General features: G+C 37.9%; 2 protein-coding genes across 3 annotated transcripts; one reads left to right on the top strand and one right to left on the bottom strand.

The window, feature by feature from the left end:
- The first annotated feature begins 2,622 nt into the window (after positions 1-2,622).
- On the top strand, positions 2,623-8,211 carry LOC140365892 (uncharacterized). Its single transcript, XM_072452491.1, has 5 exons — positions 2,623-2,820; positions 3,749-3,832; positions 4,553-4,603; positions 4,687-4,725; positions 8,058-8,211. The coding sequence occupies exons 1-5, from the start codon at positions 2,713-2,715 to the stop codon at positions 8,124-8,126; spliced, it is 351 nt and encodes a 116-aa protein (XP_072308592.1). The 5' UTR covers positions 2,623-2,712; the 3' UTR covers positions 8,127-8,211.
- A 5,860-nt stretch (positions 8,212-14,071) lies between these two features.
- Positions 14,072-17,508, bottom strand: cunh3orf18 (chromosome unknown C3orf18 homolog). 2 transcript variants are annotated; one of them, XM_072452489.1, is made up of 5 exons: positions 17,382-17,508; positions 16,410-16,845; positions 15,672-15,697; positions 15,466-15,595; positions 14,072-14,912 (listed from the first exon to the last, which is right to left on the bottom strand). In XM_072452489.1, the coding sequence occupies exons 2-5, from the start codon at positions 16,689-16,691 to the stop codon at positions 14,832-14,834; spliced, it is 519 nt and encodes a 172-aa protein (XP_072308590.1). In that variant the 5' UTR covers positions 16,692-16,845; positions 17,382-17,508; the 3' UTR covers positions 14,072-14,831. The 2 variants fall into 2 exon arrangements, with proteins under 2 accessions (XP_072308590.1, XP_072308591.1); XM_072452490.1 differs by lacking the exon at positions 14,072-14,912 and adding an exon at positions 15,225-15,319.
- Between the last annotated feature and the right edge of the window lie 302 nt (positions 17,509-17,810).

The following is a 17,810-nucleotide window of genomic DNA, read 5'->3' as shown; positions in this document are numbered from 1 at the left end:
CGAGCTCCCGGAATGTCCCCGTGCACCCCGTCGCCGGCGTCAAAGAATGTGTTTTTATGATTGGATTTACCGCCCATATGCCAAAAGTACATTGAGTCCCGTCCCTAAGTGGAAAACACTTTGGACTTGTGTGGACTCCGGTGCTTCTGCGAGCCGCTCTCGTGCGCCGCGTTCCCACCGACGCACGAGCGTAACGGCGGTCCACGTTCACTTTTGTAAATTGTTTCTTCGAGTACGCGAGCTGCATTTCTTGAATTACCCCCACACTTCCGGTCTGAACGCGCTCGTTTTGATAGGCTGTGTTGGCAATTAGTGTTTGGCACATTCCTGAAGGGTTATGCTCGAACACCATGGCGGGGTCTGCGCGCCTATAACATACACCGTGAAAGACCCCGAAACAAGAGCTTTTGAGAAACAATTACATTTGCACTCTCTTGATTTATTCACAAACTTCTTCTTCTGTAGAGATACTTTACGCGTGTATCCTGGATTTAAAAATAAACTGGGAATCACGCGGTCACAGTTTGATTTGATACTATGCACGGCCCACGATATGATAATAAATCACAATTTCACACACCACATATGATACATGATGTAATGCAGTTGCACATGCATGGTATTCTGCCTGCGCTGCATCGATATTTCTAAAGAACCAAATGTATTTTAACAACAGTATTTGTTTCCACGTGCACAAACTGGATATGAAATACACATAGTTTAATAATCAAAACAGTGAATATGTCAAGGCTAACAAGTTTCATTTCTCTAAACAAGCAACATAAATCTAGCACTGTCTTTTAGCAAAATACTCATTGCATTATTGATACAGCAGCCGACAATATCGAAGCTGCATCATCAAATTATGTATCACGATATTTAGATCTATTTTTTTTTAGCACACCACACACCAGAAATGTGTTAAAACATCCAATCTTTTAAACTTATTAGTAGTTGGGGTTTAATAATCAGAGAAATGTCTATCAAATGAATCACAAAAGTGCAACAAATATCACTTCATACATGCATTTGAACGGTTACAACATAACTTTGTGTCATTTTTATTTTTAATCAGCTTTTTTTTGGTACAATTAATTGTTCACTATAAATGAAAAAACTCAAAATTAGCACATCTTCAAAACCACATTCACAATATTATCAAAACCTTTTTCGTTTCCATTCAAGATATTACCTCTAGAACAAATATGCTTGTGCGGGTACATACATGGGGTGTTTCATGTTTGGCTGGTATTATCGGTGTATCTATAGAAACAGGTAGTTGTTGAACTGCCATAAATCGTGACGTGTGCTTTATTGATTTACATTATGTTTGAGGAGCCATTAATGATTGTCCCTGTTACACACTGAGCATCTGCAGGATCCACGGACAGAGGGCAGGCGGAGGGATACTTTGTGGAGTTTAGTAGATTGAGTTGTGAATATCTGTGCTACTTTTAGTTCCTGTGCGCCACTCTCATGTTTCCCTGCATTTGCCAGAGCCCGATGTGTATGTTTCCGAATCAGACGGTGCCAACAAACATACACGCAATTCCCACGCTTCTTAATGTGACACCGGTCAATTCATCTGTCATATGTCGCGATTATGAAATATTTAAGATACCTGGGCTGCACAGTATGTTCATTTATTATACACGCAGCAGTATTATGTCGGTAAAATCAATGTACTCCATGTTCTCCCTAAACTGGGACTTTACCTGGAACTTCACCTCGACTAAAGTGACAAAAATCAATGACTCAATGTTTTTTTTTCGGGAGTTTTCCGATAGCAATAGTCAGGCGATATTATGTCAGTCAAACAGAAACGTTGCATTTTTTACTACAAATTGTATAATATTCCCTCTAATTTATAAATCTAAATGTCGATATATTGCCCACTTTTAATTGTGAAAGCCTATGTAGAAAGTGTAATATTTAGGGTGCATTCACACATCATAATTGGGACTAAACTAGGACTAAAATAGGGACTTGACCTGAACTAGATGCGTTCACTCTGGGACTGTAGTCGACAAAAGAAATTCTTTGTTGACGCAAAGCATGCTCTGCCAGTCGATTCGTTGACTACAAAGGGGGTGCGGCTAACTATTAAGTACTATGTATCTGACCCAAAGTGCACTCACGACGCTACAGCTGCAACTGGGAGTCCATGCAAAGTATTAATGCGGAAAAAAAGATTAGGAAACTGTATTTATATGGATAAAGACAGAGTAAACACATGAATCACAAGTTTAATCTGCCTTTTGACATAGAACCGACCGACGAACCGACTAAACGATTAAAGGCGAACAACCCTAGTTCACACTTGCACAAACACCACATTAAAATTGAAACTAAACCAGGAACTATTCTTGGACGTTGCCAGGGCTAAACCAGGACTAGAACAGGACCAAACCAAGTCTACAAACCAGGAAAAATGTGAATGCAAAGCCTAACCATTGTTTACACAAAAAATATATATCATTATGTTTTTGCACTTCAGAATTTAACTTTTTTGAGCTTGCAAGTGGAAACACCTTGAGTAAAGCATCTCCAAACCAGTTCAACATAGTTATTTACCCACACATTCTCCGGTTTGTTCCCTGACGTGTCTCGTTGCTCCTCCTCAGCTCTGGTCCGTCGGTTTCCCCTCCCTCTCGTCTCCCTGGGCCGCTCCTCAGGTTTGATGCGCAGACGTTGTGAAGGACTCGATCAGGAATGAGTGACAGTAGGACCAAAGAGCCCTCTCCGGAGCCCAGCGCGGTCCCGTCTGCCCCGGAAGAACCTCAGCGCAGGGGCAGGGGCCGGCCTCGCAAGCAGCAGCAGGTATCGCCAACGCTGCCTCCAGTGAAACCTTAACAAATGTGTAAAGACAACTGGGAAAATGTCCATTCATAAAGTCAAATTGAATGACTGGAAAAGAAGAAGGCGTTGCAAGTATATCCCTAGCAAAGAAACATTCAAATCTAGATTATAGCCTAAACATAACTCCCTAACATCATTCCTTAAGTAAGAAAAGTGAACTAAATGGGGTGTGATTGACCTGAAAAATAATCTGTCTGTTTCATCGACATCAGGAGGATAGTTCAAGTGACCCAAAAATCATCATCGGTCACTACCAAAACTGAAAAAAGGTAGTTAAGCCGGAAAAACTGCGACACATTTACACATTTACACCATAGAGCAGAAGAGAAGACTTAAACGTGATTGTTGTCTGAGTTTAGAATGTGATGGTGCTCAATAATATGGTATTGTTCAAACTGAAATATCCCAAAAGAAAGTCTTGAAATGTTAAAAACCTGATCATTTTTGTGGCATTGGTTCATGTTCTTGCTGTATTTATTCAACATACTGTACATACACAAATTGCCTCAACTGGCAGTACGACCTGAGATGCCATTAGCGCTCATTTACCACAGACATAATATCCTTTCTTTAGTCGCAGTGTCTGGCACGGCAAAGTGACAAACTTGTTCTGCTTTGTGACTGGATCAGAACACAACTTTTACTTTAGATTGTGAATCAAATCAACATGACTATCGTTGTCAGTAAAGTTGCTTGGACATGTTTACTGCATCTGCTATTTCAGAAAAACCCTGTCTCTGTAGCTCTTCCCTCCCCATCTCAGTTAAACAGTACAGGCCTGTTGGATGTTGTGATGTCATCTGAAACCCAGGCGTACTTCAGCGCTGTGGCTGAGCTGTTGTGTCTGTACGCGCTGCTGCTGTTGAGTTATAGCTTCCTATCGCTGCAGGAGCCTGTTGGACCACCGACTCCAAAGAGGCCGAGGGGACGGCCCAAAGGCAGCAAGAACAAAGGGCCCAAAACTGCACAAAAGGTTAAAGTCAAATCTACAAACTTTACAATAAAAGAAGTAGTAGGAGTAGTGCTTGTACTATTAGTCGTAATAATACTTGTAGGAGTAGTAGCAATCATAGTCTTTGGGGAACATGCTAAGACAGTCCATTTAATAGTGGCCTTTATGAAACAAGAAAGGTAAATGTGGGTAAAATGTAGAAAAGTTAAAGGGCTCTGGGAGCCCACAATGTTTCAAAGTAAGACATTATGAGTCATATTATGTCATGTTTTTATCTCTGCTGCCATCCCTTCTATTCTTGAAATTTGAGTTAGAATTGCCATCAATGACCAAAACAAACCTTGAGAATTAACATGTTTAGTTCACAAAGTGTTGCCATGACTGTGGGCCAACAAACAAGCCTTTAAACACGGCTTAATTTGCTTTTTGAAATGGGACTTACCCAGTAATCACTATTTTTTGACGAGGGAAAAAACACTGTTTTTGTTGTAATGTTCATTAATAAGCATTATATCCTATCTTAAATTATAAAAAAATATATAAATATAATTTGTATACTATACAGTCATCCTTTCCATAGTTTTATACACAATAACACTTACGGCACAGAGTTTCTTACTAAACGATCGCAATAAGTGCCGTTAAAGTACAGTTTATGGGGAGCTAAATAAATAAGATGGAGTTACAAACATGAATTAATTTCGTTGCAGTCATTTTTTATTAATTCTGTTTTGTTGATAGAAAGTAGAGCCTGCTGGGGAGCGAAGACCTCGAGGGCGACCAAGAAAATGGGTATGGCATTATCAGTCCTCATACTAAACTAAAGAAAACATGTTATTTACTTTTCACACTGTTTATATTTTATTCTGTTACAGCCACAGAAAGTTGTTCAAGAAGCGGCAGAGGAGCAGCAGGTGAGAGAGATGAAAACTTTAAGCAGTTGTGTGGCCTAAATTAACCTCTCTCTGAATGACTTTACCTTTACTTTTTACTGTAAGCCCATAAAAAAAAACATATACAGATTACTAATAACTAACCAATGCTCAAGCTGAAAAGAAGTCCGTTGGTGGCTGAGTTTAACCCTGTAGTTTCTGGTTTAACAGAAATCTTTGTTGTATCATGTGAAATTCCTTTGATGATCTCATTTCACATTCAGATAAAACTAAAACAAATCTACATATAAAATCCCCCAGCAGTTCTGGTTAAAACATGTTTGATTTCTCTTTAAGTCAAATAACAGATGCAAATAAGTCCACAATATTCCTTGTAAACAGCATCTACTATGTACTGTTAAATGTTGTTATTTAAATACAAGTAGAGTTACACCTGACACACAGAAAACTATTCAAGATGCAAATGCAGATTTTGGTTGTGTTGTAACATTATCAATATTCAAATGTCCCTTTTTGGTTCTGTTACGTTAGATTACTCAAATGTTGTTAAATGAAAGTAAAGAGTAAAACAGAGTAAAGTACATACCTAGTAGTTGTACATAAGTGCAGTACTTTTACTTTACTTTACTGCATTTTTCTCAATTTCATAGCAGAATGAATGCACTTCCAGTAAAAGACGACACAACGACACAATACTGATTCAGATATCTCACAAATAATAAGAAATACTCACTTTTTACTATCAGACTTAATTTTTTATTTTAATTTGATTGTAGTTTGTTCATATTTCCGTGTGGTCTTAAACATTCTGATCTATCCGATCTATATGTTCTGATACAGATCAAGAACTGTTCAGAAAAGATTAGGAAATATTTTTGTTACAAGCCTACTATGAGTACTACACTACTACTACTTTAACTAGAAATAATATTGCTACTTTTACAACTACTTCTCTGAGATAATAATTGCACACTTAATTTCTACTTTGCCCAACTTCAAAGTCAAATAATGTAGTACTTTTTCCCACCACTACATCTTACTAGAACTTTATTTACTTTTACCGGATAATGCAAGATTTTTTTGAGAAAGTGACTGTAGTGAGGGAGTTTATTTTAATTCAGAGTCCTGCCCGAACAAGCCGTGAATATTTTGAGATGTGACAAATTACTGTTGCCAAATGTAGATCCCTGTGCTCTCATTCAAACCAAGCCATTCGTATGTGCAGTATTTGTCATAAAGGTGAACCGACATGCTTTTGCTTGTCTAGTACTTCATCATTATTTACTACTGACAAACAACTAGTTTTGACAGATACAGCCCAAATCAACCAATGCTTTTCGCCTTATTTCACTGGTAAAGACATAATGACCAGACTCAAATTGATAATTGTTTAGTTCAGGGGTAAATGCAGTGTTGACAGTAACGTAGTCTTGTTAGTGTAAAGATGTCTCGATATTCAAGTTTTGTGTTCCGATTATTGCAAGACGAAACATTACGATTGCTCATGTTTGTTGTCTTTCCTTCACAAATCTAGCTTTATAAAATCACAAATTTTCTGAATGAAAATTGTATAATATTGTCACATGAATAGACGGATAAAACGTAAAATGTAGTTTGACATATGAATATATTGAACTGAAAGTTATATAGTTGCCTACGATTCTCACGCTTATTTATTATTTTAGTTCTTACGGATTATATTGTAAGAACTAAAATGAAAAGAGCTATTGTGAATAATCACGAACATCTTGACATTTCTAATTTGGTCATTCCTTGGGGTTGTAGTTATTACTAGTTAGTGTGCCTTTTAGTTGCCTTTTTTTTTACTGAAATCCCACCAAAAGTGTTACAATACACCAATCCTATCATTTCAGTCGTCACGCCAACAAACTATAAATGGAGGCAATTCAGACCTTACTAGACAGACAGACGTAAAATTTAAATATGTTTTATTTGCTGTTGAGTTTGTTATTATAATAAGATTAAACTTTGACAAGTTTAGTTTAGTTTAATATGTATTCGAAAGGACAATGTACAGAGACATTAAGCTTGGAAAAGACAAAGATGTTCCGCATGTGAATTGTCTCCGCAAGGGGATTCAGTTTTAGAACTCGGATCTACTTTTTGTAATTTTATACATTCATTTTTTAAAACATTTTTTTTACAAATTCCATCTTGACTGATATAAAACTTTGATTAATATTTATTTACCACAAGTTCTATACTACCAAACAAAGTAATAATTAGAAAAACATGCACTTTAAGTTGGTAAATGTATGGCTACTACTTAGAATACTTCAATACCCTGTACACATACAAAAAGGCACATATTGTATAAGGTGTACTTCGCATTCTTGGAATTGAGCTATATTTCTCAGATTCACCTCCAGACATCCTTTTATGCCAGATGTGTAGAAAATGTACATTGTTTACGGACTTTTATGCTTGGTGCCCTTTGTCAACCCTGGTGCGCCTTCTCACCACTGCGAGTGAAGTCGGGCGCCACACAAACTGAAACCGTTAGAGAAACGCACGTAAAAGGGGAAGAATGAGTCAATGTTGAAAGGAAATCTGATACATCTGCTGTGTGGCGCTTGTCTTCTCGGTTTCCTGATATAACTGTCTCTCCCTGACGCCGTCCCAACAGCACATTCACACACTCATTCATGTATCCCTGTACAATGGGGCAAGATAAGGCAGTACCTTGGCTGACTGAATATGCACACACGCTATTGTCATTCATGTACGAGTCTGTGCAAACCTCTACTAAGTTGACTTTGAAGACATTCGTTCAGGACAATGTAAGGGTCGCAAGGAACTTAAACCTTTAGCCGCATAATGACAGAAATCAACTTCAATAACATTGAAAAAACATTTACCAGCATCAACCTGATTTTGCAGTGTGGTTCTAAGTGTGCAACCTTTAAAGGTGCACAATGTAATTTTTCTGGTGGAGGTTCCACAACTTGCTTGTCTCCATGGATAAGTTTGATACCACTCTGGAACATTTCAGAGCAATAACATCTCCATGTAGACAAGCAGGTGACTGACCTTCCTCCAGAAACGTTAAATAAGATAAGATAAGATAAGATATGGGGGGCATGAAAGGCAAAATATGAATCAAATGAAAAAGTCATTTGAAAAAGTCTTTGATGTTGAATAATGGCACTTTCTGAAGCCTTTGTACAAACACAGAGAAGATGCAAATCTTTGTGATATTTCATGTGAATAGGCCCAGTAATTACAGAGATATTAAGCATAAAACAGGTCAACAAATCTCAGTTAAATTGAGTCTCTTATGAGGCCAGAGCTGAACTCTGAATCTCAATAGGATGTTTCTTTCCTCATTTCAGGAGGAGTCTGAGGAGGATCCATCGCAGTTGGAGTCTGCGTCATCTCAGGATCCAGAGGAAGGGCAGTAGACAGTTCTACCTCAAGGTTTGTTCTCGAGCAAACGGGGGACCGCAGACCCCCCTCTGCAATGAGGATTCAGGAAAACACACACACTCAAAGATAAATATCATGGTTTCTTTTCACTTAAAAACTCAAACTGAAACATTTTGGATGTCAGTCGCCCCGTACATTTGCTGAAGCGGGACAGGGAGAAGGGCGGGAGCTGAGGGCTAACAATTGGAGAAGGGTGCAGGGGAAAAAAGGAACCAAACATTTATTTTGTTTTATTTTCAAGTGTCACAAACCCTTGAATAAAATGAGTGCCAGACACTGACATCTGTATCAATGCTACAATTTAAACATAATGCGCTGAAGTCGTTACTATTTCCAGCCAATGTGAGAGGTTTGGTTTTGAGATCCAGTGTCAAACGGAGAAACAGCAATGAGATCTATCTGTAGAGTCCCTATATTAGCACGGAATACATTGAGCAAAGACTAGTTTTGTATCCTTTGAATATTAAATTAGAGACTGATATTTTTGCAAAGTATAGTATAATATATACTGTATCTACATATTTTTATACTTAAATGCAGGTCGTCTGATCCTGGGGTCTCTTGATATTTTGCTCAAACTAAAATAGCACAAAGAAAACAAATGAAAACGATTTAGTTTTGTCGCCCAGTTTTAGTCGGACAATGTCATAAAGTGATATAAAGCTTCAGACTTTCCAAATTCAAGCCACCATTTATAAAAGTGGTTATGGAACACGATGTGTTACGATGACACGATGTGTCTAGTGGAGGGTCCGTCTATGTTATTGCTTGGTCTGAAACGTTCCGCAGTATGACTCTCCATGGAGACACATGAAGCACATGAAGCTACAGGTCAGATCTGTGTTTGTTTGTGTTTTTTTTTGTTTTTATTTAGTAAGAAAGACAGCTGCAGTTAAGTTAATCCGTCAATCAATGAATCAGGAATGTTTTTTTTAAAGACTATTTGAATATCGAGTATAATAAAAACAAATGCTAGAAAAAGAGTTATGGTTATGCTGTAAACTTTAAAAGGGTGTACGGTGATATTTCTGCACTTTTGTAACATTTGTCTGATCATTAAACCGCAGCTGACACGTTTAAAGACACGTTTCTGTTGGATTGACATAATATCGTCTGAATCTCATTATCGGGTTATTCATTTTTGTCAATATCGCCCAGCAAGTAGGTGGTGGACCTTCTACATTGTGCACCTTTAGTTGGTGTAATAGTGATGATTTCAAGGCAGTGGCATTTACGCATTTGATCTTATTTTGAAATCAAACCTCTCACATTTGCTCTGACAACATTTGGAGTTGACCCGTCATTTTACCACACTCAGGATTGTACTGTTACCGTGCGTTCTTTAACCCCACTTTTGAACCATTTTTTTGAAATATTGAAAACCTCAGGTACAGAAATATATTCAGGAACACGTTGCCAGTCTACTCAGTCGTAATGATTGTTCTGATGTTGTGTTTGACCATATTTGCCTCGACACAATGACCTCACATGAACCTCAGTATCATCTGTCATTCTACCTCACTGTACCTCACAGACAGCCACTCTCCACTCCCACACACACAACACCTGTCCTGAACACACACATGTACTCAGAGAAAAAGGCTGCAGTTCAACACAATACACGCACCGGCCATATTATTAGAAACGCTGCTCTAATGATTGTAAATGCAAATATTTTAGGAGTAAAACTAAAATATTGCAACTTAATGGGGGCATTTAGGTGTTGTTGAAGGCTAATAATGAAGAATTAGAGTGGTAATTAACGCTAGTGTGGTGTCCGGAACCCTATTCTGTCTCACAATTTAAGATGGTATTGATAGAAAGGCGGATAAACCAATCAGAGATACGCATGGTCCGTTTGAGTCAAAGCAAACATTTGGTGGCTTAAGAAAGAAAGATAATAACTTGGCACAGGGTTCTGCAGAATCAACAAGCCAACCGCTAAACTCACTGTAAATCTGAGAATGTATGAGTTATTTGTTTTGTTCTGAGGGATACAAGAGGAGATGTCTTTCATAGTTAAGAAGCGTGAGCTACAAATAAGCGGCCGTGGGTCCCAAACCCTCCTGCATTTGAACAAAAAGTACAGTCAATAGAGGTTATGTCGGTGACACATTCATTCATTCAGAATTTTTGCAGTGAGTGGCAAAAATGCACAAGAGACTATGGTGTTGAGTAATGTAATTGTCTCCTGTAAGAGCTCAAAACACAACAACAAAAATGAGAAAGAGCTGTAATAATCTAATGACAAATATGATGGTCTACTGCTAAATATCGTGTTTGTTCCTGACATCTAAAAGAGGTAAATCAATCATTTATCACTGATATAGACTTTGGGATCACACATAGTTAACTTGAATAAGTTTGAGTCATAACTTGACCAAAACAATGGCTACACGGTCAAATAAGCTCAAATAAATACATTTTATGATTTGCACTGCCCATAATTCTGCCACTCAGTCGAAATATTGAGTTTATTTTTTCTAATTAAAGAACGGGTGCAGTGCAGTACTCTGAGACCCATCTCCAGATCTTAAACTAAGATCTTGATCAAAATGTAGACCTGCCTAGGTGAAGATACGACATATTAGGCACGTTTAGTGTTGTAGGGGAAACCAAATTGCCCACAAAGTCCACCGAACCAAATTTCTTCTGAATTATGACGCATGTTTGTCTTGAACGCGCACCTGAATGCTCCTGGCTGCCGTCACATGATGTATTGTTCAAATATTTACGTGATCAAAACAATGTCGGCAACAGACGTACCTAATAATATGGCCAGTGGTGTTCACAAAACCAAGACATTACACTCCTTGGGTGAATTGCAGCCAATGGTTTACAATGCCTTAATGAAATACAGTACGTTTTGTTTAGGGTTTAGTAGTTCTTTGTGTTTTTATTTTGGGTCTGTTACTTTTATTTTTTTCTCATTTTACTGCTTCATGTATTCTCTGATCATTACACTGTAAATGTCACTCAGTCCGTGTGATTGAAAAAGCGGCCGATATCAACGCAGTGCTGAAATACATGACAGTAATTCACTAATGTTGTATTAGATAACGGCTTACCTGCTCATCACATTATATTAGATTCTCTGACTATTTTTATTGCATGTGAGGGAAACGGTTCAGTCCTAGCATTTTAAAACACACATGGAAATTACCTGCCGCAATAGACAGTATCAATAACTTAGGCAGTAGTTTTTATCAGTTGTATTTGTTTATCTACAGCTCTTGTCGACATTGAATTGGTGCTGAAAATGTTATTAGACTTGCTATTCTATATCTATGTTAATGAATACTGAGAAAACAATGTCATTATTTTTTTAACAAAGTGCGTAACCTGGACTATTTTTTAGCCCAAAATTTTACTTTTAAACTCCCCTTTCCACTTAGAACATCAACGCCTTTTCAAACCACATCCTCTCCATTTATCTAGATTTGGCACAAAACATACCCAATCTTATAGCCGTGTTATGTTTACGGATATGTATTTAAATAATCTTCTTGTTGATCTTCTTTTTAAAACAAAATCATTGTCCATTTCACTCAATTTACACATAAACGCACCAATAATTAAATTACAGTCTGTGTTTTTACCTCTTGACAATTTGCTTAATGTAATGAATTGAAAATGTTGTTTTTATAACCAGCTAATTTGACCTCTTATCTCTTTTTACTAGGCTCACACGAATAAAGTTTTTAGTTATGTCCAAATCATGTATTTCAGCATTGTTCCATATTATCTTTTCGTTGCTGGATGGACGAGCACTCACGCAGGGTTGTTTTTTTCTTGTTCAAACTGCATCGAGGTATTTTTACATTGCCAATGGACTACCTCTGCAAAAAAAAAAGCAAACACGCCTGGATCATCAGTCAAAAAAGGATCCAGTTTTGAAATAATGCAAAAAACATCGACAAAACACCTCAAAATACTGTAATATTTTTACTACACGTAGTCCAGTCATCTCATCTCGCTGCAGTGAAGTCGGCTTGAAGGCAAATCTTAATTTAAAAACTACAGCTATCAGTCAGTGTTTATTTTACATCATGTGTGGTGCATATTTACTCTTGTTTTTGGGGACAATTTTAATGTTCTGTGATTTTTTTAAAAACTGATAGTGACATACAATATACTTGATCCAGTTTCAACGCTTGAATGAATTAAAAGTTGAAAAAAAAAAAAGTGTAACTTGAGAAATCATCTTTTACGCCTTATTCTTAACCGCGTGTATTTCTAGTACTGCATATGTTATTGATTGTCCTCTTCCACTTACATTAACACAACTCACCAACCTGTGATATATATTTGTTATACTTCGTAATAACCATGTGATTTGTTTTACTCTGCTTCTTTTATTGCTTATCAATAAAATATCACACTTATTGAGCCGGCCTCTGTGACTTTGTATATGGTTCATAAAAGAAAGTAAACGCAGTCCTACTTTAAGGTGCATTCACGTTTGCACACACCACATCAAAACTGGGATCAAACTGGGGCTAAACTCGGAAGTAAGACAAGACCTGGACTAGACCTGGACTAGAAGTGGACCAAACCAGGTCTACATCAGGAGCAAACTGGGCTCAAACCAGGGCCATTACATTACAGGATAAAACAATCAATCAAACACACATTTAGATGATGATCTAGACCGAGATTGTGCAGGTCAGGTCACAGTTGTGTTATTATTGTAACTGTACCGTACATTTTTTATTGAAAGACCTAAAAAATTGGGTTGCCAATGTCTGTAAATACCATACTAATTGATCTTTTTCTCATGCATTTGAATGATAAGCAACAGTAGTGGATGAAGTACTTCTTTCTATTACTCAAGTAAAAGTACAGCTAGTGGAGCAAATACTACACAAGTAAAAGTATCACATATAAAAAATATTAAATTACATATTTAAAACTGTACTTTAAGAGTAAAAAGTAAAAATGATTCTCGCAGATTTTGAGAACTATTATTGTGTCAAATTGTGATCTTCTGTATCTGCCTCTGTATCTACCTGCGTTTCATCAATGAAATTTCCCCATGTGGGACAATAAAGGAATATCTTATCTTATCTTATCTTAATCAGAAGCAATTTGTGCTTTTTCAAAGCTAGGACTTGAACTCAAAAGATGTTGGCAAAATGTCTTCATTATCATGCGCAAAAATAGTCTAAAACAAAGACTATTTTTTTTCTACTTTTCAGTCCAGTTCAACATTGTAAAGTCGAAAGTACAGATTCTTGTCCTGATATTTTGTGGAATAAAAATATTCACTGTAAAATGTACTTAGGTATCGGTACTTTACTTAAATATAGTACTTTTTTACTTCATTACTTTCTACTATTGATCTGCAATGTTTTATTCACCAGGAAAGAGACCTTACGCTGCTTTTCAATGCATGATCTGAAATGAAAATGTTATTGAAAAAAGGGTAAACCAGAAATTAACAAATTAAATGATAATATTCAAATAGGTTTCGGGGGAGAATGTGTCAATCCCTCAAATCCATCAGTTTAAAGACAAGGATTAAGCAACTGATCCAAATGGATGGTTCTTTGCTGTGAAACACAAACTCATTTCAAACTGTTGAATTTGAAGGCTTGAAAATCAAACATGCAGCTGAAATTTAGAATAAAAAGTATTCAAACAGGTTTTATCAGGGTAAAACATTCTGATTTAATAAATCGCCAGTATTTCAAATTCTAAATCTGATTAAACAAATGATCTAACAGAGGATAAAAATAAGGTTCACCAGTGACAGGTAGCGGCTCAAAGTCGCACCAGGAAGGAGAAATATCTACAATAATATCTCAACTTTCTGAGAATATTTGGGTTGTAAATCGAAACCTTTTATAAGACTGACTGATCTAGATATTAAAATTCTGCAGTGGAAACATGGCCAGTTTAATTCTGTTAAAACAACACATTTACAAATACCATCATAGGTTATTTATTGAGAGATAACAGTCTCACATTGGCACACGGTCTAAAAAGTTACATTGTGTTGCTCAACTTTCGTTCAAGCCTCTTTGAAGACAAAAAAACAGGAAAATGCTCACTCGCTTTTCTCAACTACAGAAGCTCTGGAGAACTTCACTGACAAACTACAGACACTTTGACATTTTAAAAAAAGTGCACCACGACTGGATTTATATTTGTGGAAATATAACAAGTGCAAGATCGTACATGTGATGCCTCGTGATTTCTAACATGCGCCAGCTTTTTTCCACAATAGGTGTGAGAAGGTGTGAAACTTTGACTCTACATGTGAAAGGAATATCCAAACTGAAAATTCACAAATTTCAAACCAGAATATTATTTTTTAGCGTCCAGAAATGTGGCGTATAAACCTTTCGGCTCAAAATCCTTTCAACTAACACGAATCACACTTTCGAAATCAAATTATGCCACCACTTTTAAAGCTGTTGTGAAATAAATAATGTCCCTTCAGTTAATTTGTTCGGACAGAAAAGAACGTAGAACTTTGTGCCAGTTTTTCTGACAGAATTTTGACAGAATTCCGACCAATCCTTCAGCTCAATTTGAACCTAGAACATTCCAATGCCGTGAACTCGAGCGATTTGACCACAGCTCCCGCATCAAGAGTTCAGTTTGTGCATCTTTTCGTCGCCGTTCTGAGGCCAGTACCGTTACACGTCTGGACAGTGGTGAAAGGAAGTGTTTGGTTAAGCGTTCAGAGCTTTGGCTACGTCCGTGAAGACCAGTCGACTGGGCCGCTGCGTCGTGCCCTGGGAAGTGGTCAGAGTCTGCAGGAGACAAGACAAACAGATGTACTTTATTTTGTCATCGGAAAGCTCTTTAAATGGTGGAATAAGCTGAATTTATCAGATAGAAACATGTTTTGAAGAGTTTTTAGGAGTGAAAAGTTAGCCTCAGATGTAAAGCGTTGACCATGACACAGTTTTAATACACTTATTCCGTTTAATCCTACTGGAAAACAAGGAAATGTGTTGTTTCTATGTGAAAAGAAGAAACACTCAAGTAATAAAATGAGTATAGATGTGTATGCAAGGTAAAGCGTGAAATGAGCAGGGTTTATGTACCAACACTGTAATATTGAGTTGGGAGAGTTTAGGATCAGAAACACGGTTCATACAACACAAACAGGTGATACTTTACCCGACTTAACGTTACCATTAAACCATTGTCACAACTTCAAAAGAAATACAAAAATAAATCATTAAAACCTGATGCTTTCACACATAAAGCAACTAAGTAAAATTATTTGCATGCATAACACACACATACACAAATAACAGAGCATGGCATTCGATACTGCAGTTTTAAATCTAGTCTCACCTTGGCGTTGGCACCGGTGATGGTCCCGTCCCGTCCGTGGTCGAGCAGCTCCTGTTCCAGCAGGTCGTCCTGTTCCTCCGCCGGGTCAAAGTTGTACATGGGCATCAGCTGGTGCCGCAGCTTCTCTAACCTGCAAAATGAAGACAGAAATGATGATGAGAATGTTAATGAGAATCTAAAATCTACGGTATAAACAGGCCACTTACCGTTTTCTTTTTCGAATATATAACATCTGGGGGGACATGAAGAAACAATAAATGAATTTGCCATGACCATAACGATGGAAATACAGCAAATTCAGAGAGTTAAGTCAGAAAATACACATAGTTTTGACACAATTGTTTTTGTTTGTGGAAGTCATTACTTCAGTTTGAGTTTTACAAATCAGCCAAAGTAACGCTAAATGAAGAAGGGGAAATGAGTTATGAAAAGAAGAAAAATATGTATAACGCTTTATTTGAGAAGTGCAAGCTTAATTTAAATATATATTTTTATAATATACATTGTCTGTGCATTATGTTTGTGACAAGTCATCTTTTTCTCATGTATTTTATGACGATGCTTTCCAATTCATAATCTGGCAACATTGGGTATGACAAATGGAAGCCAGACAAACTCCCTGTGAAAAATAAAGATTTTAATACAAAAGGTAAACCAAATAAAATGATAATGGTTGAATGTGACTGTCTGACATATCAATAGATTTGTGGGGAGGATGTGCTGTTTATTGTAATGTGAATAAAGCAAACAAAGGGAGTTCATTTCAGTGTGTTAAGTAAGACATGCACGACTAGTCACCAAAGATCTCAACGGGCACACGACTACAGAACGTTTGTGAACTACTGATCCACACAATATCACGTCTAAAAACAAGCCGATGTTTCGTCCTTGCTTGTAACTGTTAACTGTATGAACTCAGCATAAGCTCCGTGTGACGTGCTTACAATTGCCACCGCTAAACCGATGACAGTGATGATTCCGAACGGCACGAGCACCATCCCCATCCCCGACGCCTCCGCCGCCGCCGCCGCCGCCGAGTTCGGGAATGCCGTGGCGTTGAAGGCGGTCTCGTTGGCCGCAATGGTGACGGTCATGAGCGTGGTCCGAGCGCTTTCTCTGGCGGCGGCGCTGGTGGACAGGGCCGGGCCGGGGACAGAGCTGGAGACGGGGGGAGAAGTGGAGAGCAGGCTGTGGGTGCTCTGGGCTGCAGCAGAAGTGCCAGACATGGTCCAGGTCCAGTCCAGCACTTTGGAAGAACTTTTCTTTTTTTTCCCCTTCTTTGTTTTTTGGAGATGTTCAGCTCGTGCAGTCGTCCACAACAGGTGCAGACATGGTTCCTGTGCTTGGCTGGAGCCTAGAGGGTGTCGTTTCCATACGACCCTAAACATACAAGGCATAAATACAGTATGGTAAGGCTGCATTCGTGCTCGTCTGTGTTTGACCCTGGTTTGAGCTCAGTTTAGGCCTGATGAAGACTTGGTTTGACCCTGTCCTAGTCCTGGTCTAGGCCTGGTCATATCCACTTTTAGTTCTTGCCAAGTAACTTTTGAATTCAAATGGATAGACATGACACAAACAATAAGACACAATTTGCTGTGGCTTTTAGATTTACAGTAACATGATGGGCTGTTGTTTTAAACTCCTTCACATAGAATAAACAAATAAAGAGACCCGCCTGATCTGAGCTAGCTATTTTTCCCATGCTCTATTTACAGAAGGTGCAGGTGTGATAAATCCACATGCATTTGTCACTCCTGGGAAATCAATCTTCATTAAAAAAAAAAAAAAAGTCATTGTACAGTAAACAAATTGACTAGCGCTTGCCATAAATATCATATTATAGACATGTCAGGTGGCACGAATGACCAAACTAACAACACTGTACAGGATTATTAATAGAAAATATTACGGTTTACCCATTGTAGCCTCGGTTCTGCCCTCCTCGTGCCCGTAACTGTTACCCGGTTGTGGTAGGATGTGGTTATAAATGATACAAGGTGCCAGGAAGAATAGTGGTATCTGCCTGAAAGGAAAGGAAAAAAACTAACTCAAACTGCAGTGTTCTTGGGTAAGAACACAGTGCACACCCACGTCCATTTTTCTAACACCTCCAAAATTAGATTCATAACAGTAAAGTAGTCGTTTTTCCCCCGCGCTTTTGTTTTGAGTAAAGGTATATAGTGACACAGGAAGGCAGTGGACATATGATCCGACCTTCTTTCTACTTTGCTGTCTGGTTGTGCCCTTAATCGGGACCATGTGTAGCAAAGGAAAACAAGCCATTCAAACAAGCAAATATACATGGCTAGAATAGTGCATTGGCTTTTGCTTGGGGATGTGTTATT

This window comes from Eucyclogobius newberryi, unplaced genomic scaffold (assembly GCF_026437365.1).
Source record: "Eucyclogobius newberryi isolate DKJ021-1_F unplaced genomic scaffold, fEucNew1.0.hap1 SCAF_19, whole genome shotgun sequence".
Lineage (NCBI taxonomy): Eukaryota > Metazoa > Chordata > Actinopteri > Gobiiformes > Gobiidae > Eucyclogobius > Eucyclogobius newberryi.
The sequence above is the reverse complement of the archived record's forward strand: the minus strand, read 5'-3'. Positions and strand labels throughout refer to the sequence as shown.

Bases quoted from the DNA above. Each gene is read 5' to 3' on its own strand.
- LOC140365892 (XM_072452491.1), top strand. From the start codon at position 2,713: ATGAGTGACAGTAGGACCAAAGAGCCCTCTCCGGAGCCCAGCGCGGTC. The intron at 2,821-3,748 runs GTATCGCCAACG...CTATCGCTGCAG, and splicing joins GGCCTCGCAAGCAGCAGCAG to GAGCCTGTTGGACCACCGAC. The intron at 3,833-4,552 runs GTTAAAGTCAAA...TTTTGTTGATAG, and splicing joins GGCCCAAAACTGCACAAAAG to AAAGTAGAGCCTGCTGGGGA.
- cunh3orf18 (XM_072452489.1), bottom strand. From the start codon at position 16,691: ATGTCTGGCACTTCTGCTGCAGCCCAGAGCACCCACAGCCTGCTCTCC. The intron at 15,698-16,409 runs GTAAGCACGTCA...ATGTCCCCCCAG, and splicing joins TCGGTTTAGCGGTGGCAATT to ATGTTATATATTCGAAAAAG. The intron at 14,913-15,465 runs GTGAGACTAGAT...TGTCTCCTGCAG, and splicing joins TCACCGGTGCCAACGCCAAG to ACTCTGACCACTTCCCAGGG.